The sequence below is a fragment of the Phacochoerus africanus genome, chromosome 7 (assembly GCF_016906955.1).
Source record: "Phacochoerus africanus isolate WHEZ1 chromosome 7, ROS_Pafr_v1, whole genome shotgun sequence".
NCBI classification, from domain to species: Eukaryota; Metazoa; Chordata; class Mammalia; order Artiodactyla; family Suidae; genus Phacochoerus; species Phacochoerus africanus.
This window is the reverse complement of record NC_062550.1, coordinates 71,346,311-71,373,381: the sequence shown is the minus strand read 5'-3', so window position 1 is coordinate 71,373,381 and position 27,071 is coordinate 71,346,311. Positions and strand designations below refer to the sequence as shown.

The 27,071-nt window shown below is 52.6% G+C and overlaps 1 protein-coding gene across 2 annotated transcripts in view; it reads left to right on the top strand.

The window, feature by feature from the left end:
* Nucleotides 1-26,766, top strand: part of SLC6A13 (solute carrier family 6 member 13) — a 35,226-nt gene extending 8,460 nt beyond the window's left edge. For both annotated transcript variants that reach the window (XM_047787848.1, XM_047787847.1), the window contains 13 exons: nucleotides 2,927-3,061; nucleotides 5,408-5,548; nucleotides 9,593-9,677; nucleotides 10,256-10,388; nucleotides 11,286-11,420; nucleotides 17,929-18,032; nucleotides 18,852-18,976; nucleotides 21,422-21,534; nucleotides 21,812-21,949; nucleotides 22,683-22,785; nucleotides 23,539-23,639; nucleotides 23,961-24,131; nucleotides 24,409-26,766. In XM_047787848.1, the coding sequence (XP_047643804.1) occupies nucleotides 2,927-3,061; nucleotides 5,408-5,548; nucleotides 9,593-9,677; nucleotides 10,256-10,388; nucleotides 11,286-11,420; nucleotides 17,929-18,032; nucleotides 18,852-18,976; nucleotides 21,422-21,534; nucleotides 21,812-21,949; nucleotides 22,683-22,785; nucleotides 23,539-23,639; nucleotides 23,961-24,131; nucleotides 24,409-24,531 (1,607 nt within the window). In that variant the 3' untranslated portion in view covers nucleotides 24,532-26,766. The remainder of the gene's footprint in view (nucleotides 1-2,926; nucleotides 3,062-5,407; nucleotides 5,549-9,592; nucleotides 9,678-10,255; nucleotides 10,389-11,285; nucleotides 11,421-17,928; nucleotides 18,033-18,851; nucleotides 18,977-21,421; nucleotides 21,535-21,811; nucleotides 21,950-22,682; nucleotides 22,786-23,538; nucleotides 23,640-23,960; nucleotides 24,132-24,408) is intronic.
* Nucleotides 26,767-27,071: the final 305 nt, after the last annotated feature.

The following is a 27,071-nucleotide window of genomic DNA, read 5'->3' as shown; positions in this document are numbered from 1 at the left end:
TTGCTCCTTCAGAGGAATTCTCCTGTTCTTTTAACTGGGAATGGTTCTTGTGCTTCTTCATATTGCTTATATTTTTCTTATTGTGTGAATTTAGGGAAAACAATTATCTACTGTAGCCTTGGAGGGCTATTTATATGTGAGAGCACCCCTGGGTAGTTGGTGAAGGATTACACTTTTTTTTAGCGTGAGGGCTGCTTTTGATTTGGATGCTTGCTGTTATTCCCTTGATAGGGGGTGTGCAGGTGTACAGTCTGTGTGTGCTTCCAGGGGGGTGTACCTGGTTACTGGCCCTTGACAGTGGTGAGGACCCATGGGAAGGTGAGGGCACAGGCTGCTCCTGGTTGCAGGGCGCTGTGCAGTGGCAGTGACCCTCAGGGAGGTGGGGTGGCATCCAGAGCCTTTGGCAGGTGCATTCCCTGAGAGCAGTGGGTGGTGCTTGGCTGCAGAGCCCTCCTGGCTCAGCGGTGACCCCTGAGGTGACTGGGGCTGCAGTGGTGCCTGTTGGCAGGTCCTTTAACAGTGGCGGGGCACACCCACCCTAGGAGGCCAAGCCGGCTGAGGCGGTTTGCAGCCGCCCCCACAGCCTTGGCAAGAGGCATCCTGCCGCCAGAGAGCCCATGCTGTTTCTCCTTGGCTTCTTCACGGAGAAAGACGTTTCTGTGATGGTTCTACCCTCCTGCTCTCACCCTCCCCAGCGATGGCGCCTTGCCTGTCCTGCAGGCCCAGGCCTCCTCCCGCACTCTCTTGGCTCCCCAGCCCCTCAAGCTGTCCCCACACGGCCAGCCCTAGTCCTCTCCCCAGAACTGACCCCCGAAGCCCGAGTCTCAGCGCCCAGCCCCCGCCCCGGAGGGTCTCAGGCTGTGGTGTCCTGGGCAGTGGTGCCGATGGTCTGTGCAGCTCTCTTGGCTGTGCCCTCCTCTCGGCTTCGCCCTCCCCGGTCCAGCTGCAGTGCTTTTCTCTGAGGCTTTGAGGTTCTCCCTCTGTCTTGGCTGTTCTCCCAGGGTGTGGATTCCTTTCCTCTTTCGTTTTTCTTTTCTTTCTTTCTTTTCTTTTTCTTTTTTCTTTGTAAGGCCACACCTGCGGCATATGGAGGTTCCCAGGCTAGGGGTGGAATCGGAACTGTAGCTGCTGGCCTATATCACAGCCACAGCAACGCAGGATCCAAGCAAGTCTAGGGATCGAAACTGCATCCTCACGGACACTATGTTGGGTTCTTAACCCACTAAGCTACAACAGGAACTCCTCCAAAGGATTTTCTACAGAGGCTATCTTATCATTTGCAAGGGAGACAGTTCTATTTCTTCTTTTCTAATCTCTGTAGCTTTTACTTTTTTTTTTTCTTATAGCCTTGATGAGAATCAATATTGATGGAAATTGACTAGAAATGGTAAGACTAAACACCCTTGTCTTGTTCTTGATCTTAGGGTTAAGCAGTCTTTCACTATTAGATGTACTGCAGATGCCCTTTATCAGATTGAGGGAGGTCCCTTCTATTCATCACTTACTGAAAATTTTTATCAGAAATGGCTCTTATATTTGGTCAAACACCCTTTCTGCATTTACTGAAGTGATTACATGCTTTTTCTTTTTAAACATTAATATGAAACACTGATCGATTTATTTTTTATAATGATTTTTATTATTTATTTATTTATTTTATTTTTTTCCATTATACCGATTGACTTCTTGAATGTTAGAACAACTTTCTATTTCTGGAACAAACCTCACTATGTAGTGTATCATTGGATTTGAGATGCTAAAATTTTGTTTAGAATTTTGCGTCTATGTTCATGAAAGTTTGATCTATAGTTTTCTTATAAGGTCTTTGTCTGCTTTTGTTATCAGGCTAATGCTGGCTTCATAAGAAATGGGAGTTCCCGTCGTGGCTCAGTGGTTAACGAATCCGACTAGGAACCATGAGGTTTTGGATTTGATCCCTGGCCTCGCTCAGCGGGTTAAGGATCTGGCGTTGCTGTGAGCTGTGGTGTAGGTCGAAGGCTTGGATCCTGCGTTGGATCCTGCGTTGCTGTGGCTCTGGCATAGGCCAGTGGCTGTAGCTCCAATTAGACCCCTAGCCTGGGAACCTCCATATGCCTCCGGTGTGGCCCTAGAAAAGACAAAAAGACAAAAAAAAAAAAGAATGAATTAGAAAGAATATCTTTTAAATTTTCTGGAAGAGTTTGTATAGCACTGGTGTCATTTCCACTTTAAATGTTTGGAATGCTCCCAGCCCTGTGTGAGCACCATTAAGCTCCTTCTCTTTGCTTCTTTTCCTTCCTTGGGTGGTTTCTTCACACGCTGACCAGCATTCGGTCTCAAGCTTGTGGGGGACCCTCTGCCGATATTTGAGTCTCCCACTGTGCACGTCTCTCCTCTCTGGCACTCACTCTATTCTGTGAAGGCCCCTGTCCCCTTTGCCACCAGAGAGAAGCCTATGATGGAGAAAATGCCAACATTTCTGCCATCAGTAGACTGGTCCCAGCCAGTGCGTGTGACAACAGAAGCAGAAAGGATTATTCATTCCAGTCTGCCCAAATCCCTCTCTAGCATTAAGAGCAATCACTGCCTTGACAAAAATGATAGATTGTGGGCCGTGTTCATGCTCCTGATATCTGCTCTTCCATGAGCTTCTTATGTTGCCACACGTTATGTGTTGTTTAGGCAGTAACCGAACTTGATGGGGAGCAAATCTTGGCAAGTCTCGACTGCAACTTCAGAGTGAAGAAAGGGACTGGCTAAGTCTCAAGTAACTTGGTGATGCTTGACCTCTGTCATGGTTCCAGATGGATGTCCCCTGCAATTTTGCACGGTCCCCGCTTCCCCGAGGCTTTTCTGGCGGGAAGCATTGGGCAGTAGTGGGAAGAGATGAATGTGGCCCATGAGGAGGCTAGTGACAGGTAACAGCCAGCCTGTTTCCCACCCACAGGTGCCTTCTTCATCCCCTACCTCATCTTCCTCTTCACCTGCGGCATCCCCGTCTTCCTCTTGGAGACAGCGCTGGGCCAATACACCAGCCAGGGGGGCATCACAGCCTGGCGGAAGATCTGCCCCCTCTTTGAGGGTGAGTGGCTCTGGGCCTGACTCCATGGTTTCTGCACTCATGCTTATAATCCTTATTTGGAATAATGGGGTGGGTTGTCAGCAGTGTGGACTGAGATAAGGCTCTGTGTCTAACTTAAATCCTCCACCTGTGGCCCCAGCACCGGACTAATCACTGGGCCTCTCCGAGGAAGGAGGGGAAGACGGGGATGGGGGTGGGGCAAGGGCTTTAGCCAACAAATAGAATGCAAAGCTATTTAGCTATGTGTATTTTGAAGGGTGTAAAAATAATGTGATTGTCAAAGCACATTTAATCAATTCTAAAGCATTTATAAAGAGAATCTTAGGAGTTCCCTGGTGGGTCAGTGGTTTAAGGATCTGGCATTGTCACTGATATGGTGTGGGTTTGATCCCTGGCCCAGGAACCTCCACATGCTGTGAGCATGGCCAAAAAAAAAAAAAAAAAAAGGGACTCATGTGGTATGTGACCTTTTGAAATTGGCTTTTTCACTCAGCCTAATGACATTTTGAGAAGCACCCAGACTGACCTTGTATCACTAGTTCATTCTTTGTTATTACTGAGCAGTATTCCATGGTGTGGATGAATGTGCCATGGTTTATTTAACCATTTACCCATGGAAGAACATGTGAGTTGTTTCCAGCTTGGAGAGTATTCTCTCTCCTTCCCTATAAAGTTTACATATCTATTAATATGAAATATACACAGATTCTGTTTCTTTTTTTAGTTAGTGTTATTTTCCATTTTCTGCACAATAATCCTTTTTTTTGTCTTTTTTTTGCCTTTTTTTTGTCTTTTTGTTGTTGTTGTTGTTGTTGTTGCTATTTCTTGTTTCTTGGGCCGCTCCCGCGGCATATGGAGGTTCCCAGGCTAGGGGTTGAATCGGAGCTGCAGCCACCAGCCTACGCCAGAGCCACAGCAATGCGGGATCCGAGCCGCATTTGCAACCTACACCACAGCTCACGGCAACGCCGGATTGTTAACCCACTGAGCAAGGGCAGGGACCGAACCTGCAACCTCATGGTTCCTAGTCAGATTCGTTAACCACTGCGCCACGACGGGAACTCCCCTTTTTTTTTTGCCTTTTGTAGGGCAGCTTCAGCGGCATATGGAGGTTCCCAGGCTAGGGGTCGAATCGGAGCTACAGCTGCCAGCCTACAGCCACAGCCACAGCCACGTGGGATCCAAGCTGCATCTGTGACCTACACCACAGCTCACGGCAATGCCAGATCCTTAACCCACTGAGTGAGGCTTTCGGTTTCGGAATCAAAACCGAAACCTCATGGCTAATTGTCAGGTTCGTTAACCACCGAGGCATGACGGGAACTCCTGCACGATAATCCTTTGATGGAATACACTTCCATCAAATGGTATATCATAACTTACCAATTCTCTGTTGTGGGCTTTTTGCTTATTTTCAATTACTTATAAAATTGTTATGTTCTGCTATCATGTATGTCTGTAGAGGCAGCATTTCCCTCCACTTTGGGGGAATTATTTCTTTGAGGTAAATTCCCAGGCTTAGAATCATGGGATCAAATGGACAACTTGTTGATGTCCCTTGATCCAGCTTATTAAATTGTCTTATGGAAGCGTTATACTGACGTACAAGTCACTAAGACTTGAGTAAGCATCTCCCCCCACCCCCGATCTTTAATAGGTCTAATTATATCCCTGTTTCCCAAACTTGTCTGCACTCTGGAATTACCCCGGGACCTTCAAAACATCCTGAGGCCTGTTCTCCACCCCCAGAGATTGTGATTTAATTGGGTCTGGGGTCTGGTCTGGGCTTTGAAATTTTAAAAATATCCCCCGGGAATTCTAATATGTGAACAAGTTTGGACATCACTGAGTTACAGCATTTGTGAAAATTTTCACCTGTGTTGCAGATGCAGAATGGCACCTGACCCATGTTTCATTTTGCACCCCTCCAGTTATCAGGGAGGATGAATGTGTTTTGAGGATGTTTGTCCCCTATGTCTACGTGCTCCTATGTGAACTGTCTCTTCCTGCTTTGAACGTGTGTTTTTATGTTTCAGGAATAGATTAGACCAGTGCCAGGGAACGTGAGCTCTTAGAATCTCACGGTTAGTCTCACACACTGTAAACTAGCTGGGAATCAGTGGACTTTCAGCATCAGTACAGATGCGCGTGCCCAGGAAGCCAGGACTGTGCAGCAGGAGTGGAGAGCCGGCGGGGGAGGGGGGGCTGGGGGGCTGGGGGCAGTCCCCACACTCCCTGTTTCAGGACCCTGACCAAGGAGCATCCCCTGTCCTAAGCAGGGGTGGGCGGGGCGTGTGAACCTTGCCCCTCCCCCAGCCCAGCCTGCTGCCCCGCCCCCACCCCCAGGCATCGGCTACGCCTCCCAGATGATCGTGGTCCTCCTCAACGTCTACTACATTGTCGTCCTGGCCTGGGCCCTCTTCTACCTCTTCAGCAGCTTCACTGTCGACCTGCCCTGGGGGAGCTGCCGCCACCACTGGAACACAGGTGAGGTCCCCTCCGGGAGTGCGTGTGCCCCTGCTCTGCTGCGGTGACCCCATCCCCACTCCTGGCACCCAGGCCCCACCCTTCACTCGGATGTGGAGACTTTGTACCAAAGGTAAGAGCGAGAATGCCCCAGCATCATAGGCAAAACGTCACAGCCTTTTGAAAAAAAATCATGGGTTCAATCAATGTATTAGGAATTCATGTCGTGTGAAAGTTGGAACCGACTTCTTTTTATGCAGTTTAGCCCTTTATGCATTTCGATTTGACATAGGGTTAGTTTGACACGTGTATATATGGGGTTTTTCATTTATTTGTTCCTCATGTCTTCTTTCTGATACTATTTCAAGCCTTTCCAACTCCCCATTCATCTAGAGTTAGGGGTCAGCTCTTTTGTGTGTCATCACTATGTTGTCTAATAGCAATTAATTTTCTCCAGTGATTCACTTTTAAGGCAAGAGCCTCAAGCGAACTACTGAGTCTAATGAATTGAAAGTAAAAATTAAATTCAAAATAAAAATGAAAAACACCTAAGGTAGTGCTGTGCAAAAGAACTAGATGTGGTGATAAAATGTCCCTTGTACTTTCTGGCAGTCACTCTCTACACATGGTTACTGGGGATATAAGTGTGGCTAGTATGTGTAAGAATCTGAATTTTTAAATTTTAATTTAATTAAAAAAATTTTTTTTTTGGTCTTTTTAGGGCCGCACCTATGGCACATGGAGGATCCCAGGCTAGGGGTCGAATCGGAGCTACAGCTGCTGGCCTACACCACAGCCACAGCAACACCAGATACGAGCTGTGTCTTTGACCTACACCATGGCTCACGTGTGCGTGTGCCCCTGCTCCTTAGCCACTGAGCCACTATGGGAACTCCAGGTTTTTATTTCAGTTAATTCACTTCATGTAAACAGCCACCTGTGGTTCATCCCCCGGATGGTGCAGGTAGCGCTGCCCTGTCTGCGTCCTCAGTGCTGCCTTTTGCTCCCATGGTCCTGGCATCTCTCATGCCTCTCAGCGAGGCCTACCTGTGCTGTAACGGACTGTTTCCTGTTCAGATCAGTTACTCAGTTCTGAGTGGGAGTGGGAACCCTTTACTTGCCAGAGAAGCACATTTTTTCTGTGTTTGTCCTGGTGCTCAAGGCCCCCGTCACCCTCAAAGTTTTTGCTCTCTTTCCAGGCAGATCTCTGCCACCACTTCCCTCACACTGCGGGTCAACCGAAAAGTCAAATCTTGGAGGTCCCTCCCCATCACCTCCAGATTCCCTAGGCTCTTCTTCCGTGTGTCTGCTGGTGCCTGCACTGACCCTGGGGCCTTCTGGTGGTGCTCACCTCACTTTCCCTCTGTTTGTTGGTCTGGTTTTCTTGAGTTCAGTGAGATCTTGATGCCAGAAAAGATGTCTTCTTTCTAAAGCCTTTGCGCCAAGCCCTGTGTGGCTGTATCACGAGCTCTCAAAAACATTCCTGAAATGAATCAAGTTTAAAAAATCTATTTCAGTGTTCCTGTCATGGCTCAGTGGAAATGAACCCTCCTAGTATCCATGAGGATGTGGGTTCGATCCCTGGCCTTACTCAGTGGGTCAGGGATCCAGCATTGCTCTGTGACAGATGTGACACGGATCCCGAGTAGCTGTGGCTAAGGTGTAGGCCAGCAGCTGCAGCTCAGATTCAGCCCCTAGCCTGGGAACTTCCATATGCTGTGGGTGCAGCCCTAAAAAGACCAAAAAAAAAAAATCTGTTGTATTCTAATATTTTCTTTATTATGTTTTTCTTCCTTCTATCCCTCTTTTTCCCTTCCTCTTTCCTCTCTTCCTCCCTCCCTCCCCTTTGCTCTCTCCCTTCTTCTCTCTCTTTCTCTCTCTTTCTTCTCTGTGCACCCAAATCCCCCCTGACAACCAGCTCTCAGTGCATTTCCTTTTGTAGAATTTCTGTGCATTTCTGGTGCTCAGGTCTTCACCTCAGGGCGCTATCGGGCCTGTGTGCCCTTGGGCTGACTGGGGGGTGCTCTCAGATACTTTTGAGGTAAATTCAATACCGGGGGCTTTGGCTTCATGTCATTTGGGCATTTCTCCTGGTGAGTCTGGCTTTCCTCAGACCTCAGTGTCTTGAGTAGCACAGGACATCCTGTCCTGTCCAGATGAAACAGTGCCTTCCTCATGTGCTGAGGCTTCAAGCAGAGCAACTGGCTTTGAAGAAGAGGGGAGTCCTCTGGCCTCTCATCCAGCAGCCGTGTCTGGAGCTCTGGCCACACTGGGCTCTGTTCCAAGCATGGGGGATGCGGCCGTGTAGAAACGGAGTGCCCTGCCCTCGAGGGGCTTTCACTTTAGTGGCGGAAGACACACCTCGGACCAGATAAGCGCATCCTGTGTGTCCTGCTGGGAGAGCTGCTGTGAGAAGAGAGATTGGGGATGTGGGACTAGGGGTGTAATTTTCGGTTGGGTTGTCAGGGACAGCCTCTCTGAGAAGGTGACACTTGGGTTGTGCTCTGAAGGCCAAGGGAGAGCCGAGGGCAGACACTAGGTGGGTGGCATCTGAGGAGCAGCAGGGTTGTGGCTGGAGCAGGTGAGTGGAGGCAGCGGAGGACGAGGTTGGAGGTGACAGGGTAGGACCATGGAGGTGACAGTGAGGTTGGAACTTCTTTCTCTGAGTGGGATAAGGAAACCTCTGGAGGACCTTGAACTGGGACATGATGTAGGTCGTGACATGATAGATTTTTTTTTTCAGGTTTCACAAGTGTTATTTATTCCCTATTTTGATGACTATAAATAAGTGTTTCCATTGTGGAAAAGAAAGCACAGTACATTCTCATGACTGGGGAAGGGATTTTCTGAAGTTATCTTCAATAGGGCAAAAACCGAGGAAAAAAACCACTTGAACGTGGGAAGTCAGTTCTTTATATAGAATCCCTTGTATAAACAAAACAGAATAAAAACAAACTGAAAAGAAGGGGCAGGGCAACATTTTTAAAAGGAAAAAGAGGGAAAAGACAGGGAGAAAGGGACATGGGAGCCAACTCATTGCTCCTCGGCGGCGCTAGGTCCCTCCCTCCGGCTCCGGGATGACTGACATTTGATTGAAACCGCTCTGGCTGCTCTCTGGAGATGCAACCAGGGAGGCCAGATCGGAAACCGGGCCCATCGTCCAGCTGGGAGCTGTGGCTACCTACACCAGGTGGTGGAGTCCCCGTAGCAGGCAGGGTCGGATTCCAGATATCTTGAAGGTAGAATATACACAATTTTCGGGACTGGGTCCTAGCCCTCACCCAGTCACAGACCAGCGATGACGGGCTGTTTCTAAGAAGATCCGCTTTCTCGTGTGTGCAGTGGGGAAAACACGCTCTGTCTTCATATTTCCCAGGACTCTGTCCTAGTAAAATGTAAAGGAGGACATGAACCCTCTTTGTGAAACTGCAGAATTGTAGACGGATCATTCAGAGCCACTAGTTCAGGAGCACTATACAGTGTCGTTTTCATTGAAGCCCCTTATCAGCCCCTACCCAGGAATCTTCCCACATCCGTTTAGAGATGACAGAAGTTGAGGCTTAAAGAGCCACACAGTGAGTACCCGGGGGGTGGGGGGGGGAGGGCAGGACTCAAGCCAGGGTGTTTGGACCTGGACCTGCACTCTTAGCCACCGGCCTCTGCATCCCTTCCCCAGGATGCTTCCTTATCGCTCCTCAAAGGGCCTGGCTTTACCCAGGACAGTGGCCACAAATATTTGCACATTTGAAGCAGATGGCATGCAAAGCATCTTTCCAGATGCTGTCTGATTGTGCTTCAGTGAGAGCGGGAACCCAAACACGTGCACATACTACCCCCCACCCCCACTGCCGTGAAAACGTGGGAGAGGATGCAGTGGGGTTGTTGAGGTTATGAGGTGCTTTGCTCATGTTTTATTCTAAGTTTGTTTTGTGTAGACAAGTTCAGCCCAGATCCCTTGCTGCCCCTTCTCCTCCAGTTTCACCCCACTCTCCAGTCATGTCCAGTACTGGTCAGTGATCTTTCTCTCGCCTCCCCCCCTCCCCCACCTCTGCGACCCTCGGGCAGAGCACTGCGTGGAGTTCCAGAGGACCAACGGCTCCCTGAATGTGACTTCCGAGAACGCCACCTCTCCTGTCATCGAGTTCTGGGAGTAAGTGGCGTTTTCCCCACCCCAGTGTGGGTGGTGTGTTGGAGAGGAGGGCGTGGGGACAGGCTTATACTGTGGTCACTCTGTGGATGGAGGGAGAAATTTCTGCTTCTCCTCTGGTGGCCCTGTCACCCATGTGGCTTTCTTCCGATGCGTCTGTCTTTGCGGTTAACGTGTGTTTCCCAGGCTCCCTCGGGCTGGGCCTCCCTTCCCTCCCCCAGGGGCCCACCCCCTCTGCTCAGCCTCATATACGTTGCCTCTGTCTGCCCCTTCCCTGAATGCTGACCTTCACCGAAGGCGTGATTCCTGATATCAAATCATGCTGCCACTCTGGTTGAGGAAATATGTTGGCGCCCATTCTCTGGGTTCAGTTGGTGCTCTACCTTCCAGAACAAGCTTCCCAGGGAACAGTTTGTTTTTGCCTCTGTCTGTCCATCCCCAACTCTGGGCAAAGGAAGGAGAGCCTCGTGGATCTGAGTGAAGGAGCTGACAAGCCTTTGGACAAGAGCTGGCGGGGCTCCGCTGCCAGCACACGCCGGAGCAGCAGCCAAAGTGGAGCCACCTTAACCTTCTCTCCCCAGGAGGCGCGTCCTGAAGATCTCGGATGGCATCCAGCATCTGGGGGCCCTGCGCTGGGAGCTGGCCCTGTGTCTCCTGCTCGCCTGGGTTATCTGCTACTTCTGCATCTGGAAGGGGGTCAAGTCCACGGGCAAGGTCTGTGTTGAGAACTCCCAGACCCTCCCTTCTCTGGACCTCCTGCCCTTGCCAGGGGCTCAGTCACTCAGGGGTTCCTCTGGTTGTGCCTAGTCAGGGATGGGGGGGAATGACCCCACAGAGATTTTGTGTCACTCCCTTCCTTGATTCTGTGCCTCTCCTGGATTCAATCACATGTCCTTCTGTTATCTGGGGAAATGAAATGGAGGAGAGAGAGACAGAGACAGAGAGAGACACAGAGAGAGACAGAGAAGCAGGAAGGACACTTGGCGAGGAATCTGATCTTGAAATAGACCACATGTGTGGGCACATCACAAACTGAACACAGTGCGTGGCATTTCACACATCAATTCTTTTAGGAGAAGAATTCCATTAAGACTATTAATCTCCACACAATTCTCAGCCAACCCGAGAGCATGGGGAGCTCTCTGCCCTGGAGGATACGTATGAGGCCTCAGAGGGCATGCCCCACTCTTCTGGACTCTTGCCCTGGAGGCCTCCGACCAGGCTTCCTTCCTAATCTGGTTGCCTGGTTGTGCTAAGCTTGTAAGCTCTGTGAACACAGGGGTCATGTGTTACAGATCTTTTCATACCTGGTGACCCTGCCACAGTTCTAAGCACCCTTGTTGGGAGTGTGTTTAAGTTTATTCAGTCACTCAACAAATATTTGCTGGGTATGTGGACCAGGGTGGGGCCGGAGGGAAGCGGGGCGGGCAGGAGGTTATGGCTGCAGACAGAGGCCTATGGACCTGAACAGCTGCGGGATGAGCAAGAGGGGGTGGGAGGGGAGCTCCCTTGACCTCTTCCATGGGGTCATAGCTCCTGCCCCCGCTGCTGGGTCTCCAGCCCTCTCCTTCCTAACTCACAAGTTCCCGGTCTCATCTGCCTCTTGGCTAGGTGGTATACTTCACAGCCACGTTTCCTTACCTCATGCTGGTGGTCCTGTTAATTCGAGGAGTGACGCTGCCAGGGGCAGCTCAAGGAATTCAGTTCTACCTGTACCCAAACCTCACGCGACTGTGGGACCCCCAGGTAAGATGCTGCGGATGGGGGCTGGCACATGGCTCTGGAGGCCTTTCCTTGCTGGGCATCCCTGCTCCTGGCTGACCCGCCAACATCCTTGCGGGGGGCAGGGGGGGGGTGTGCGGTGTCTCCACATGGCTCTTGCAGCTGTTTGCGTTCCCCCTTCCTGGTTCATAACTGCCAGGGAACCTTATAAGGTTTCTTGGGGCTGTAAATGCATCAGAGCAGCCGGACTCACAGGCTGGACCCTTTCCCCATCACCTCCCGTCCCCTTTTGCATTTTTTCTCTTGGCATCTCCTTTCACACTGAGCTTCTTCTCTATTTCTGAACCTTCCACCAGGCCCTCTGATGCCCGCCCTCTGCCCATGCGGCCCACTCCTGGCCTGGTCCCCAGCCCCTCCCGGAGCCAGCTGGGCTGGTGTTGAGTTTCCAGTCAGTTGTCCAGAGGCCCCTGCCCCTGTCCTCCCTGACCCTTCCCTCAGGGCTCACCCTTGGGGGTGGGGGCCTGTTGACCGAGCGTTTGGACAGTGAGACCTGAAGTAAGAAGGCACTGCCTCAAACGGGGCCTCGTGTCCTGTTTGGCAGCCGTTTTGAAAGCTGGCAAAACCAGGAGGTGCCGAGGGTGGAGCGGGTGTGGGTGACCGTGACCCAGAGCCCGACATGGGCCCCAGTCCCGCCTCCCTGGCAGAGGACCCTCCCCTGGGGCTGGAGGGGGCTGTGTTCATGGAAGCGGTGCCCAGCACAGGGCAGACCAACAATCTGTCGGCTTTTCAAGCATTTTAATAGTAAGGCAGTGGCCTCGTCATTGATGAGAAGTCCGGGGGGTAGGGCAAGAAAGGCAGGAACATCACTAGCCCCTCGCAGCTCCCTCTGAGGGAGGGGCTCTTCACATGGAGCCACAAGGGTGGCTCCCCTTGTGCAGAATTTGGGGTGACTGTTCTCAAGTCTCCCAGCCCCCCGGGCCAATTCCAAGCTCTTCCACCGTGAGTCCTGGGGCTGCCTCACTATGCCCAGAAACCTCCCCAGCCTGTCTTGGGGCTTCTTCTGTGACCTCTGGAGGGACAGGAGCTTACTTGCTTGCCTCTTTCTGAGATGATAGCGATGCAGAGGCAGAGGCTTGGTCTCCACATCTGCTCAAGGGCTGCAGTTGGGCCTTGGAGCTAAACTGTAGAACCATAGCTCTCGAAGCTGGAGGAGTCTCAGCCATCTGAGCAAACTCCTCGTTGCACAGAGGAGCCCAAGGTCACATGGCAGCACCCTTTTGTGGTGGAGAAAAGGTAGTGAGCAGGAGGAGGCGGGGGCAGCAGGGCTGAGGGAGGCCTTGTAGGCCAGGCGTGCGGTTTGGCTTGGATCCCTCAGGCAGGAGGGAGCTGCTGTGGTTCTGGAGCAGAGGTGTGGACCGGTGTCTAAGCTACAAGCTGCCTTTGCTTGGAGGTCAGGCTGGGAAGGAGGGAGATGGGCAGGTAGAAGGAGAAAGGACAGAGAGAGAGAGTCCAGCATCTGTGGCACTGACCTGTGGCTTCTGTGAGCAATGCCTTGTTGGTTCTGACCAGCTATTCATAGCCAACAAGAGTGCCACTGTGGCCCTGGCGTCGTTAAGAGCTTCACATTCCTTATTTCAGCTAATCCTCACAGTTGATAATGAGGCATCCCCATCTTATGCACAGAAAATCAATGCCTAGAGAGCTTAAAGAGCTTTCTTTTTGTTTGTTTGTTTGTTGTTGTTGTTTTTGGCTGAGTCTGTGGCATGCGGAAGTTCCCAGGGCAGGGACTGAACCCATGCCACAGCAGTGACCCAAGCCATTGCAGTGACAACGCTGGATCCTTAACCCACTGCACCACAGGAGAACTCCAAGCTTAAAGAACTTTCTGTCTGCGCAGCTGCATCTGGATCCAGGTCTGCGCGATGACAAGTCCCACATACTTTATGGTCTTTTGGAGGCAAAGTCCTGTCTGCTCATTTGTGTTTTTCTCACAGCTCATTTATTCGGCAAAGATTTACTGAGCGTCTATTATGTGTCAGGCGTGTTCCAGGTGTAGCATTTGTTATATAATAGCTGCCAGCAAACATGAAGACGGTGGACCCGATAGCCTTCCACTCAGAGTTCAAGGCCGTAGTTCTGTATTTGGGTTATTGCAGGGAATAAGACCTTCCCCCAACCCGGGTAGCTGAGGGCTGTTCAGGGAGCCAGTGACTTCAGAGTCCTCAGCAGCCGTGGGAAGGAGATGTTTCAGGAGCCAGGCTTGGTCCTAAGCTTCTGAGCAGCCTTCTTAGCTGCTGGTCCCCCTCTCCCGAGGAAGCTGGGCTGTGAGCAGCAGCTGGGGTGGGATGGCCGTGCCAGGATCCTAATCGAATGTCGTTGGCACTCCCCAGGAAGTGCGACAATTCCAACCTGTGCTTTCCTGGCACTTGAGAAGGATGCCAAGTTCCTGCAGCACAAAGACCAGAGCACCTCTGTCTGCCAAGCTCAATTTGGGAGCGGGGTTTGTCTGCCAGCCTGTGTGTTGGGCAGGTTGCCGCCTCTCCTGGCCTCCCCAGGGCCATCCGTTTCCCAATGGGGAAACTCTGCTGGTGCAGTGTGTGCTGGGTTCTGGCACTTTTTCTTTCCCTTGCCCTGACCCTTTGTCTGTTCCACTGTGCTTTGGAGGATTGATAAGGACAGCGAGCTGGGGATAGGGTCTCCAGAGAGCCCTTGGTGAACTCTGGAACACTACCTTAAGCTATTGTTTAGGGAGGACTAGAATGAGTCCTAGTTCTTTTTCTTTTGATATCATACACTGAAATCCATGGGACCTCATTATCACTAGAAGGCGAGTTACTTCTTTAAAATAACAGCAACAGGAGTTCCCCTTGTGGCTCAGTGGGTTAAGAACTGGACTGGTATCCATCAGGATGCAGTTTGATCCCTGTCCTTGCTGAGCGGGTTAAGGATCCAGCAAAGCTGGGGCGCAGGTTACAGATGTAGCTTGGATCTGGTGTTGCTGTGGTTATGGTGTAGGCTGGCAGCTGCAGCTCTGATTGGACCCATAGCCTGGGAATTTCCATATGCCTCAGGTGCGGCCCTAAAAAAAAAAAAAAAAAAACCACAACCAAAAAAAAAAAAAATAGAAGTTCCTGTTGTGGTGCTTCAGAAACTAATCTGTCTGTTATCCATGAGGAGGCAGGTTCGATCCCTGGCCTCACTCAGTGGGTCAGGGATCCGGAATTGCTGTGAGCTGTGGTGTAGGTTGCAGATGCAACTCGGATCCCGCGTTACTGTGGCTATGATGCAGGCCAGTGGCTGTAGTTCCGATTTGACGCCTAGCCTGGGAATTTCCGTATGCCGCAGGTGTGGCCCTAAAATGCAAAAAATAAAATATAAAATAAAGTAAAATAAAATAAAATAAAATAAAAAACAGCAACAACAAATAGCCCAACAGCTGACACATTTATTATGTGCTTATTGTTCACCACGCCCTTCCCTAAGTTTATGAAATAGTTCAGTGGCCACACTAACTCCACAAGTTAGCTGTAGCCTCACTCTACAGGTGAAGAAATTTAAGTGTAGAAAATTTCAGAAATTTGCCCCAAACCACAAAACTAGCATGGGGGGGGGTGCTTGGGTTTCATCCCCAGTCATCTTTTGGGGTCTGTACTTTAATCACCATGATATACATTTTTTAAAGAATATGAATTATCTGAGAGTTTTAAGGGCTGCCCTTTATTATTACAGAATTATTCCAGAGATGGGATTGCGAACTAATATTTATTCATGCGTTAGGCATTTTGCATACATTATTTTTATTTGTTATCTTATCCATTTTATTTGTTAATATACCCATTTCTTATTTTGCTTGTTATTATACTCATTTTCCTGATGAGAAAAGTGAGGTTCAGAGGGGTTAAGTGACTTACCTAAGATCACACAGCTAGTAATTAATAGAGTTAGGAACTGAACCCAATTCAATTTGACTCCAAAGCCCAGGCTTTTTCCATGATGTACAATGCCTTCCTGAAAATAGTAAATATAATAACCCTTGGGGTTGAACTCCAGGTTGAAAACATCTTTCTGGATCTTCTAGAAATCTCTCTCTTCCTCCATCCCCCTCTACCCCCAGACTTCTTTTTTAGCCCACACTCCACCCAGTGGTTTTCACACTGGTATTCTCGGGCAGTCTTCTGCGCCAGCCAAAGACACATTGAACCTTTGTTCCCCAAACCAGAGCCCCCAGACTGGGCAGGCGGCGGGTTGCCCGTGGTGGGAACAGGACGGCCTGCTCTGCTGCTCCCCGGCCCTTTCTCCAGCCCCAGCAGGCGGGCTGGGCTTGCAGCCTCCCCACCAGGGGCCTGGGTCACCCACTGTGTCTGACCCTTGCCTTCTGGACTCTCAGCCCCCCTGCTGAGTTTTCCTCTGTTCTTATCAAGCTCTCCTCCCAACTCCGGCATAGTATGTCCCCTCGGGGTGAGCTGAGCTGCCAAGTCACAATTTTTCTTAATTCTTCTTCCCAAGCCCAAGTTCCCAACACTCCAGAAGCATAGGATCTGCACGTGGGAAACTTGAGAGTCTCCCTCTGTGGACCTCAGTCAGCTTCCGCCTTCCCGGGCCCAAGGCAGGGCAGGTTCCTGGGCTGCGTCCTGGGTGCCCTGTCTGGAGAGACCTCCCAGCCCTCTGTCCGAGCCTGAGGGATCCTTTCTGTGCATGCTCAGAGCCTCTTGCTGCACTGAGCTTCATGGCAATAATGACAGAAATGGAACAGTGCCCTTCAGATCAGGGGCCACTGGGCTTTCCTGAGAGGACACTCCCTTGCAGTGTCTGGGGCAGTATTACAAGAGGAGAGGATTTGTGATGTCTTGTCTCAAAGGACCCGTACAAGCTCCCGGGGCACGTCCTCAGCCTGTGGCGTCTGCGGAGTTTTGCATTCCTGTCCTCACCTTTCCCCTTTCCTTCCTGCCCTTTCCGTCTCCAGCTCCTGAAATAAATCCCAAGACCCCCACTCCTTTCCCCATCCTAATTTTCCCTCAGATTTCAAAAAGCCTCCCTGGTATCTCTGATCCCTGCATGCTCTGTCCTTGCTGGCCCTGCCCCCTTGGGGTCTTCCTCTGTGCTTCCTGCCACTGAGTCCCTCTCTGGTGGCAGCTCCTGCTTCCCAAATACCCTGGGGATGGGAGTCGCTGTGGGCAGAAGGGACAGGGGGCTAGAGAGGGTCTCCCCCTTTCTTCACCCTCTTTCCTGCTCTGTCCCCATCCCCGTAGAAGTGGAAATAGAGCAAGAGGGGAGAGTGCTGGAGGTGGGTGGGGGTGCCACTTCTCAGGGGTTGGAGGGCAGGGGTTCCCACATCTGGCTCTTCACTAGGGTCACCCAGGAAGCTCTGAAATCATACAGACTTCTGGGTTCTCATCTAGGCCTAGAGATTCAGGGTCTTGACTGGGGATGCTGGCTGAGGAATAGGTGAGATCCTGATGCAGTCAGCTGGCACGGGGTCCCTCGGGCCCACAACAATGCCGAGGAAAGTGGGCATTTGGTGGGGTGAGTGGTGAGAGGGAGAACAAGGGAGGTTGAGGGAGGTTGTGATGGTGAGGCATGCACGAGGCACAGGTGGGGGCTGAGGAGTTGTGGACAGATGCAGCTGGGGGTTTGGTGCATGTGAGCCCGATCTTAGTGGAAGGAAAGCAGGGTTCTGTTTGGGGGCTGGGGGCAGGGCAGGCAAGAGACAAGAAATGGGGACACAGGAGTGTTAGGACATCAGCCTGACAAAGTCCACAGCCATAGCTTGAAGCTCACGTCCTCTGAAGGCAGGAGGTGCCTGGGGAGGGTCTGTGGCCCCAGGACCCCACCTCCTGCGGATCTGCAGGCATGCAGAGTCCTCTTTGCCTTGATCTTCGTTCTCTTTGGGATGTTATTCTAGCTGTTAAATCTCAATCATAACATGCTCAGGCCGGGCCAGCCAGCTGAGATAATAACAGTAACAACCATACCCTATGTTTAGCTGGAGAGCTATTTTCCCCCCAAGGAGTACAAAGGCCTTCACACATGATTTCTGTTGGTCCTCATGACTTTTTGTGAGCTGGGGATCACTTCCTATTTTTCAGACAGAAATTTTGAGGTGCAAGGGGCAAAGCCAGATGCCCGTGATGGCACTGGTATTAAAGACCCTGGACCCTGGGTTCCTTCCAAACTCAGCTGCGGTGGGGTAGGGGGTGCTGGAGTGGAACCAAGTGGAGAGAGAGCCCAGCTTTTTTTTCCATTATAAAAGCATGGGGCCGGCCTCATGTCGTTCCAGAGCACCTGCCCACCAGCCTCCATTGGGGTGGGTCCTTTAACCTTCCATGGCCAAATGTCGTGCCATCTTTGTGGCACCTGAGAAACGCTGTCTAGAGGAGCCCAGGAAGTAGAGCCCATCAGGATAGTGTGGTTGTAGGAGTGCCCACATGGGCAGAGGACAGATTCTGCCATCCCAGCCAGTGCCTGGCTCGGCCGTGGAGCCCAGATGGCCTGGCTTCCCCGAGTTGCAGTTTTCTTGCCTTTCCCTTTGTAGGTGTGGATGGACGCCGGCACCCAGATCTTCTTCTCCTTCGCCATCTGCCTCGGGTGCCTGACGGCCCTGGGCAGCTACAACAAGTACCACAACAACTGCTACAGGTGAATGGAGGGAGGAGGGGCTGAGCTACCGTCCGGCTGCACAGAATCAGGGGAGGTGGGAAGGGTGCACCAGCTCATGGATTTGCCTGTGCCCCTCCAGTCTTCACTCCACTTTCCGACACCCCAGAGCTGCCAGTTGCTGGGAGGAGCCAAGGCAGATGGGGCGGAGGGGAGAGTTGCGATTGGCTGGGAAGCCACAGTGGGCGGGGCCCAGACTCCGGCTAATTGCCTGGGCAGTGGGTGCAGGCGTGTAAGCAAGCCTGCGCGGGAGTGACGAGTGACGTCCCCCGGAGGAGTCCGGTCCTGCCAGCTCTGTAGCTGTGTCGCAGCAAACGCTAAGTCCCCTCCTCGTGGGTCCTTCCGGCCCACCTGGGTCACGTCAGAGAATTTAAGTCATCTTTAATATTAGCGAAACAAAATCATGTCCTGCATTTCGAAGTCAAATTTAGGTGACTAAGAATTACCTGTTGCTTGGGGTTACCCATGCCCGACTCCTCGCCATTCACGGGCCAGGCTGTGTTGTGTCACAGGGGGAGTGTCCCAAGAGGTACCTTGGCAGCAAGCCTGGAAGGGGAGGTTGTGGGTAATTTTTAGAATCTGTGTTACTTCCTTAGGACCTCATTCTTGTAAGAGGGCCATGGTTTAGTCCAGTCTGAGCTTGTGGAGTTAGGGAACAGAACCAGGCCCCTGGGCATTCATCTCAGTTCTGCAAAGGGCTGGGATCGTGTCTGCCAAGCAGGCCAGGTCCCCTGGGTTCCTTGGGAGACCTGAGGCTCTGGCTGCCCCCTGACCCGCCTCTCCCCACCTTCCCACCTACAGGGACTGCATCGCCCTCTGCTTCCTCAACAGCGGCACCAGCTTCGTGGCCGGGTTTGCCATCTTCTCTATCCTGGGCTTCATGTCTCAGGAGCAGGGGGTGCCCATCTCTGAGGTGGCCGAGTCAGGTGAGTGGTGTTTTTGGGAGGGTGGGAGGCCTGAGACAGTGGCTTCTGTGAGCTTCATGAGAACCTTCATCAATCAGCTGGGATCTGCAGGCGTTTCTATTGTCACCTACAGTGTGGGGGACCTTTCAGTGGCTACGACCTAGGAAGACCTGAGGTGGACAGGTCTTTAAACAGCAGTTCCAGCTTTGAGGGTGAATGGGTGTGCAGAGATCATGTTCCTTCCCACCCTGGCCTCCAGCTCCTTACCCTGGAGGCAACCAGTGCTATCAGGTTCATGTTTTTCCTTCCAGAAATAGTTTAGGCTTTTATGAGAAAAAGAATACACACACATCTATACATACACCTCCATCCATGCATACCTGCTACTGTTTCTGTTTCTTATACCCTGTAACAACTAATGAGAAGGTGCTAGATACACTGTCCTGCATGTTCGCTTTAAAGTGTATCTCAAGAGTTCCTTGGTGGCTCAGCAGGTTACGGATATGGAGTTGTCACTGCTGTGGCTCAGGTTCTATCCCTGGTCCAGGAACTTCCACATGCCACAGGCATAGCTGAAAAAATAATGAAGTGTTATCTCAGAGGGAAGTTAATACAGGCACATAGGGATTCCTTCTTTAATTTTTTTTTTTTAATTTTATTTTTTGGCCATCCTGGAGACCTGGGCTAGGGATCAGATCTGAGCTGTAGCTGTGACCTATGCCTCAGCTGCCACAATACCAGATCCTTTAAGCCACTGTGCAGGGCCAGGGATCAAACCAGCTGATCCTGTTTTGCCACACTGGGAACTCCCGAGATTCCGCCTTTAAGTGCCTGCTTTCCCATCGTGCAGTGCTCTTGTTGCTTTTATATAAAATCATGGACTTGTCCCCTAGGTGGGTGAGCTGACAGTGTTTGCCTTTGCTCACCCTGTGCCTGTGGACTGCACACTTGCTCTCTGTTACAAGACAATTTCGTATGTTTTTTTTTTTTTTGGCCTTTTCTAGGGCCGCACCTGCGGCATATGGAAGTTCCCAGGCTAGGGGTCTAATTGGAGCTGTAGCTGCTGTCCTACGCCAGAGCCATAGCAATGCCAGATTCGAGCCGCATCTGCATCCTTCACCACAGCTCATGGCAACACTGGATCCTTAACCCACTGAGAAAGGCCAGGGATTGAACCTGCAACTTCATGGTTCCTAGTCGGATTCGTTAACCGCTGAGCCATGACGAGAACTCCCCCACTTTTGTTTTCACAAGACAATTTTGACCGAATGTTCACAAGCACGGCCCTGTCACACAGAGTCCCGAGCACCAGGCAGCTGACAGCTCCGGTTCTTATTAAGAACGATCATATTTCTCTGTTACAAAGCGCTGCTCTATACTAGGTGCTGAGCCACGTGTTTGCTAGTGCCTTGCGATGGGGAGCTGAGGCAGGCATTGTCCCTGTCTCTCGCCAGTGTGGGAGGCAGGCTGAGGAGGTAACAACTGCCCCAGGTCACATGGTCATACCCTTCCTTTCAAAGGAAGCTTCCTGTAGAGAAGCCAGGGCGCTGGCCTGTGACTCTGTTCCTGCCATTCGAGTCAGCCCAGGGCAACGTTAATGTATTTAAGAGGATATATGTCAGTGGTATTCTGAAACTCACGGCAGTTCACTTGCTGTAGCATGACTGAAAAGGCTCTGGGTGCGGAGGGGGCCAGTGGTGGCCGCTAGACCCAGTCTAGTCTTGGAGGTCTTTTCTTTTCTTTTTTTTTTTTTTCTCTTTTTGCCATTTCTTGGGCCGCTCCCGCGGCATATGGAGATACCCAGGCTAGGGGTCCAATCGGAGCTGTAGCCACCGGCCTACGCCAGAGCCACAGCAACGCGGGATCCGAGCCGTGTCTGCAACCTACACCACAGCTCACGGCAATGCCAGATCGTTAACCCACTGAGCAAGGGCAGGGACCGAACCCGCAACCTCATGGTTCCTAGTCGGATTCGTTAACCACTGCGCCACAACGGGAACTCCATTGGAGGTATTTTCTTTGGAACTTTACAGAAACCACAGAGCAGTTAAGGGGGTACAGAGGCTCCAGGTCCATCAGGCCCCTTCTCCCCCTCCTCGTATACTGGGTCAGTGTCACAAATGTCCATGGTCTGCTGGGCCCCTGAGCCCTTTTCTGACCTCTGGTTTGGGGCAATAGATCTGGAGAGTGAGCCCTGAGGATTTGGAGTAGATCTTACAGAAATGCAAGTGATTACCCTCTTCCTATTTCCCAAAATCCTTTTAATACCCACAGCCTTTAGGTTCTCTTCCTACCAGTGAGCAAACAGTGGGCAGTGTCTTGGAGATGGGGGACCTGATCGTGGTTTGGGTGGATTCTCCCGGGGGAGGATGATGGGGTTAGCTTTGGAGCTCCTGTGGACCCATGTCCCACACTGGGAAGCCAGCTTGGGGTGGCACTGGGCCGTGTCCCTTCTCCCCGCCGCAGGCCCCGGCCTGGCTTTCATCGCTTACCCCAGGGCTGTGGTGATGCTGCCCTTCTCTCCACTCTGGGCCTGCTGCTTCTTCTTCATGGTCGTCCTCCTGGGGTTGGACAGCCAGGTATCAAGAGGTGGCCTCTCAGAGCCCGAGACACGGTGGTGTGTGGGCTGGGGGCAGGGAGCAGTGGGCACGATGTGGACTCAGTGCTCTGGAGGGCCTTGGAACAGCTGGGGCTGGGCAAGTGTCAGAGCAGACGCCCTTCCAGGGACCAAGGGGAGCTTTGGAGGGTGGGTGGGTGGGAGGCTGGCGGGGCTGCCCCTGGGAGCCCTGAGCCAGAGCTGTTGATGGAGCTTCTTGTGGGGCCTCTCGCCCTCCGATTCTCCACCCGCTCCTGCAGTTTGTGTGCGTGGAAAGCCTGGTGACGGCACTGGTGGACATGCATCCCCGTGTGTTCCGTAAGAAGAACCGGAGGGAGGTCCTCATCCTCGGAGTGTCTGTCACCTCCTTCCTCGTGGGGCTGGTCATGCTCACAGAGGTGAGGGTCTGGGTGGCTTGCAGGTGGGGCCCTGGTGGGGAGGAGGAGCCAAGGCAGAGGACTGCCCCTGGCAGGGGGGGCAGGGGGGGGCCAGGGGAGAGGGAGGGAAGGGGGAGGGGGCGGGGAGGCTGCTGTGGTTTCCAGTCTCTGCCTCTGGCCTTCAGGGCACAGGGGATTGGTCCTTTCCCACCATAGGAAGCACCGACTTCTAGCTCAGGGCATGGCTGAGGGGTTATTTGGCTCCATATAAGCTGAGAGGTATAAAAACGGTGGTTGGGAAGTCTTGGATTGGGAAAACCCGCCTCCCCAGCAAGATCCCACCATCTCCCAGAGAGCTGACCCAAGTTCCAGGGGCAGACTTCAAAGCGAGAAGGGAGCCTGGGCGGGTGACATTCTGAGCGAGGTCTCGGGGGAGAAGGAGGAAGTAGGAGCTATCAGCTTGGTGACCAGTGATGGCCCCTATCCTGATCCTCCGCCAAAAATGCATGCTGTCTTGAACTCTGGGTCAACCCCTACATGTTCTCAGGGATAGTGAACAATGGCTCCGTTTCATCCATCTTCCTTCCAAAACAATCATAAAGCATCATTATTGTCTCAAATCTGTGTAGCAGTTTATGGCTTACAAACTACACGCTCTTCTCATCTGTCTCCTGTGGTCCTCCTCACCTCGGCTCTGTCCCCCAGGGTGTCTGTTTCCTCTGGATAAAGTCTGTGTCTCTCTCCCCCCGGGCAGGGCGGTATGTATGTGTTTCAGCTCTTTGACTACTATGCAGCCAGTGGCATGTGCCTGCTGTTCGTGGCCATCTTCGAGTCCCTCTGTGTGGCTTGGGCCTATGGTGAGTGACTTTACCCGTGGTCCTGACCCCAGCACTCGCCTCTGCCCAGGGCTCTTGGACAAAAGAGAGACATCACAGCTCACAACCCCTTTTTCTGGGACTCCCCTTTACCAAGCACCAAACATCCCAAGGATCCTACACAGGGACCATAGGAGGAGCCCCCAGAGGTCGCTTTGTCCACCCTCCTGGTTATGGTTGCCCCCAGAGGTGGGCCCCTCTCCTGTCCCATCCAAAGCTTTTCAGCCTTTAATAACCTTAATCATCAGAAAGTTCCTGCCTTTGCCTAAGTCAGGTTCTGCCCACGCCGCTTATGCCTATGGGTTCCAGGGAAGCATTTACTCCTGGCAATGCCTGGCAAAGACACCCCTGATATCTTTTTTTTTTTTGTCTTTTTGCCTTTTCTAGGGCCACTTCCGTGGCACATGGAGGTTCCCAGGCTAGGGGTCTAATCAGAGCTGTGGCCACCGGCTTATGCCAGAGCCACTGCAACACGGGATCCGAGTTGCATCTGCGACCTACACCACAGCTCACGGCAACGCCGGATCCTTAACCCACCGAGCAAGGCCAGGGATTGAACGCGCAACCTCATGGTTCCTAGTCGGATTCGTTAACCACTGAGCCACCACGGGAACTCCGACTCCTGATATCTTTTATGATTGGTCTTTGCCCTTCCCGGTCAGCGTGGTCCCCATCCTGCTGCTTTGGGAGCTAAAGAATGTCCTTTCTCCCCCTTCCTTCTCCTCTTCATGGCAGGAGCAGGGCGCTTCTATGACAACATTGAACACATGATTGGGTACAGGCCATGGCCCCTCATCAAATACTGCTGGCTCTTCCTCACACCAGCCGTGTGCACAGTAAGAGAACCTTCGGGAGGGAGGCCAGATGAAGGGAGGGACGCTGGTACAGGAGGGATCATGGGCCATGAGCCCTAGAAAGGGCTTCTCCATGGTGATTGAAAACCATTTTAAATTTTCATTCATCCTCCTGGTGGATTCTAGAAAATGCCAGCAGGATGCCCTGGAAACACCTCCAGGGGGTGTGGCTTTTGGACAGAAGGTGGATGGAGATGGGGAGGCAGATTGGCCCAGACGAGCCTGGAGGCAGATCTCCTCTGCCAGCTGGTCCAGGGGGCCCCAGGCTCCCCCAGCCCCATTCTTTTCTACTGTCACCCTCAGGCCACCTTCCTCTTCTCCCTGATCAAGTACACCCCACTGACCTACAACAAGAAGTACATGTACCCGTGGTGGGGCGATGCCCTGGGCTGGCTCCTGGCTCTCTCCTCCATGGTCTGCATTCCCACCTGGAGCTTCTACAAACTCAGCACCCTCAAGGGCTCTCTCAGAGAGGTAGGAAAGCATCCAGAGGATGGGCTGGGGTCCCCCTGTTGGTCGGTGGCTGCCCACCTAGGTGGAAGCTGGTACACAGGAGGGCCAGGGATCCTGGTGCAGTCCTGGGGAGGGACGGAGTGGGTGCTTGGAACTCTCAGAAAGAGACAGGGTGCTTCCGAAACACCAGCTATGTGTATAGGGTTGGCACCTGGAGGGCACGTTTGTGGGCGGGGAGGCACGTCGACGTGCCCCCCCCAACTCCCGCTCATGACAGATGCCTCCACTCTCCTTGCAGAGAGTTCGCCAGCTCATGTGCCCAGCTGAGGACCTGCCCCAGTGGGACAGGGCAGGACCCTCTGCCCCGGCAACACCCAGGACATCACTTCTCATACTCACAGAAGTGGAGTCTCACTGCTAGGGGGACAGGCCCTGGGACAGTCCAGTAAGCCTGGCTATGGGGACAGTTGCAGAAGGAAAGGGCAGCAGCAGCCCCACTGTGTTTCTTTGCCCCACCGGGGTGGGCAAGACAAGAGGGGACATTTTGGAATCCTCCTCCTGAGCTGGGCTTCCACCCCAGGTCCTCTGCTGCAGGGGTGGCTGGACCGGTGTGAAGGGCCAGTATTAAGGGGACTTGGGAGGCTGCGGGAGGGACAGGAGCTCTTTTTGGCTTCACTTCATTCCATTAAATCCACCTTCTTCCCACCAGCTGCTAGCACTTCTGCCTGGTTCCTGCCCCACCTCACTTGCTGCCTTGACCACCCCCTGATTTTTAAAGTGGGCCCTTAGGCCCGCCCCCTCCCTCTCCCTTCCGGCACCCCTCCCCCCAGGTCCTCCATCACAAGACCCTCCGGCAGATGGGCCGGCTCACCTCTATCCCCGCACCCGCTTCACCCCGCCCCAGTCCCTCCCCTCCTCCTTCACTTTGTGGATAAGAAAGGCAATAGAGGGGGGGGGGACAAGGAAGGAGGCCCCTGAGCCCTCGCTGGAGGAGGGAGGAAAAGGTGGTGAGCTTCTTCCCGCCCGATTTCCCTTGCCGTGTCCTTGTCTGACCCCAGCCGCCAAAACGGTGTGTGTGCGCGCCCAGGGCTTGGTGCTAGGGGCGCGAGAGAGCGACAGCGGTGACCGCTGGCCCCAGGCTGCAGGTCCGCGAAGCTCTGGCAGAGCGGGGCACTAGCCGGCTCGGCCAGCAGAGGGAGCAGCTTCTCCGGGACCATCACCGCGCAGCTCGGCCCGCAGGATGGACTCCGACGCCGCCACGAGGGGTGGCACCGCGGCAACCTCCGCTGGGCTGCAGGGCCTGGGCGCTTGGATCGCCTGACAGGAGACAGGTGGAAGGCAGAGCCTTTGCGCCCTCGGGGCAATGGACGTGGCCTCGGCCCTGCAGCGCCTCTCTCCGGGAACGTGTGTGGAGCGGGAGTGGGGAATGCGGGCACACAGCGCATTTCTCCCCGACCCGTGGAAGTTCGCTTCTGCCCGTATCCCCATCTCTGTTCAGATGGCTCTTCTTCCAGGGCTGTTCCCGGGAGGGGGATTCTTAGAGCTGCAGACCGAGGTGCACAGTATTCCCTGGGTGATTTTCTTAGTTTTTTACTTGTCAGGTAGTGGGAACGTGCACTGAAGGCTTTGCCTGAAATCTTTGGGTTTTGATTCTTTGTTGTTGGGAGCGTTTATAAAAATCAATGACAGCAGCCCTACTGTGTGTCAGTCCTGGCGGCTCCTTCCTGGACAGTGACTGGCTGTGCACTCCCATCCCCACCCTCCAGGGTGCCAGGCTCAAGAGGGTCCTAAGATGGGAGAAATAAGTCTGCTGGAGAAACAGGCAGGAACTGGAGGTACCACACCTGGCATCCCCACCCATCTGAGAGCATGTGCGGTGCACTTGCTTTCTGATGCTGTGCTGTGCTCAGGACCCACGGGAGCAAAAACAGATGCATCTCTTGAAGGACAAATACTATGAGAGAAGAGCGCAGGCTCTGAGAAAGAACAAGTGGATGTGGGAAGGATGATCTAGTTCAGGGGGTCTGGGAAGGCTGTTCTGAGGGTGAGATATGTCTCTTTCACCATCTGACCGAAGTTGCAAGACCCTGGGAGGCCAGGGAGGTGGGCCAGTCAGTTGTGGAGATTGGCAGCTTTGTTAATGTCAGGACAATGTGAACCAGGATCAGGAGGTATGGGTTCTAGTCCTCACCTGCTGTGGACCTGCTGGTTTCTTTGTGGAATTCGGGTCTTCATTTTCTGCAGAGATGATACTGTGCACCCCACCTACACTCGGGTTTGTGGACATATTTCAAGCAAATCCATCCTATTCTCCACGACCCTACTCCCCCCTGCCCCACACTGGGCTGTCAGTGAAACAGAAAAGCCCAGAAAGAGCTCAGAGACCTCTTGCTGCCTCTCTGGCTTTCCCAGCCCCAGGCATCAGGCTTTATTGGACCCCAGAAAGAAGGCTACACATTTCTGACCTAAGCATTTTTCCTAGGAGGCAGGAGAGAGGAGCTAAAATATCCTGCATGCTCTGGCCCGAGGGTCCTGCTCAGCACCAGCAGTTTTGTCCAAGAAAAGCAAGACCTGAGTCCTCCAAGCCCTGTTCTTTCCCCTGATTCTGGGAGAGCAATGCCCTCCCAGAAGAGGGAAGACCGGGATCATTTTTTTCCCTCAAAGCTGCATCCATCCATCCATCCATCCATCCATCCATCCATCCATTCTTCCATCCAACCATCCATTCATCTATCTTTCCTTCCTTTCCTCCCCCCCTTCCCTTCTTTCCTTCCTTCCTTCCTTCTTTCCATTCATCCTTCCATACATCCATTGGGTGCCTACTCTGAGCCAGCACTGTATTGAATGCTAGAGGCAGAAACAAAGAACTATGAAATGTGACCCTTTAGATAGTCAGAGTCTGGAAACCAGTATGCTGCAGTGGAATGAGTGTGGATTTTTGGAGCCAAGAGGCCCAGCCCA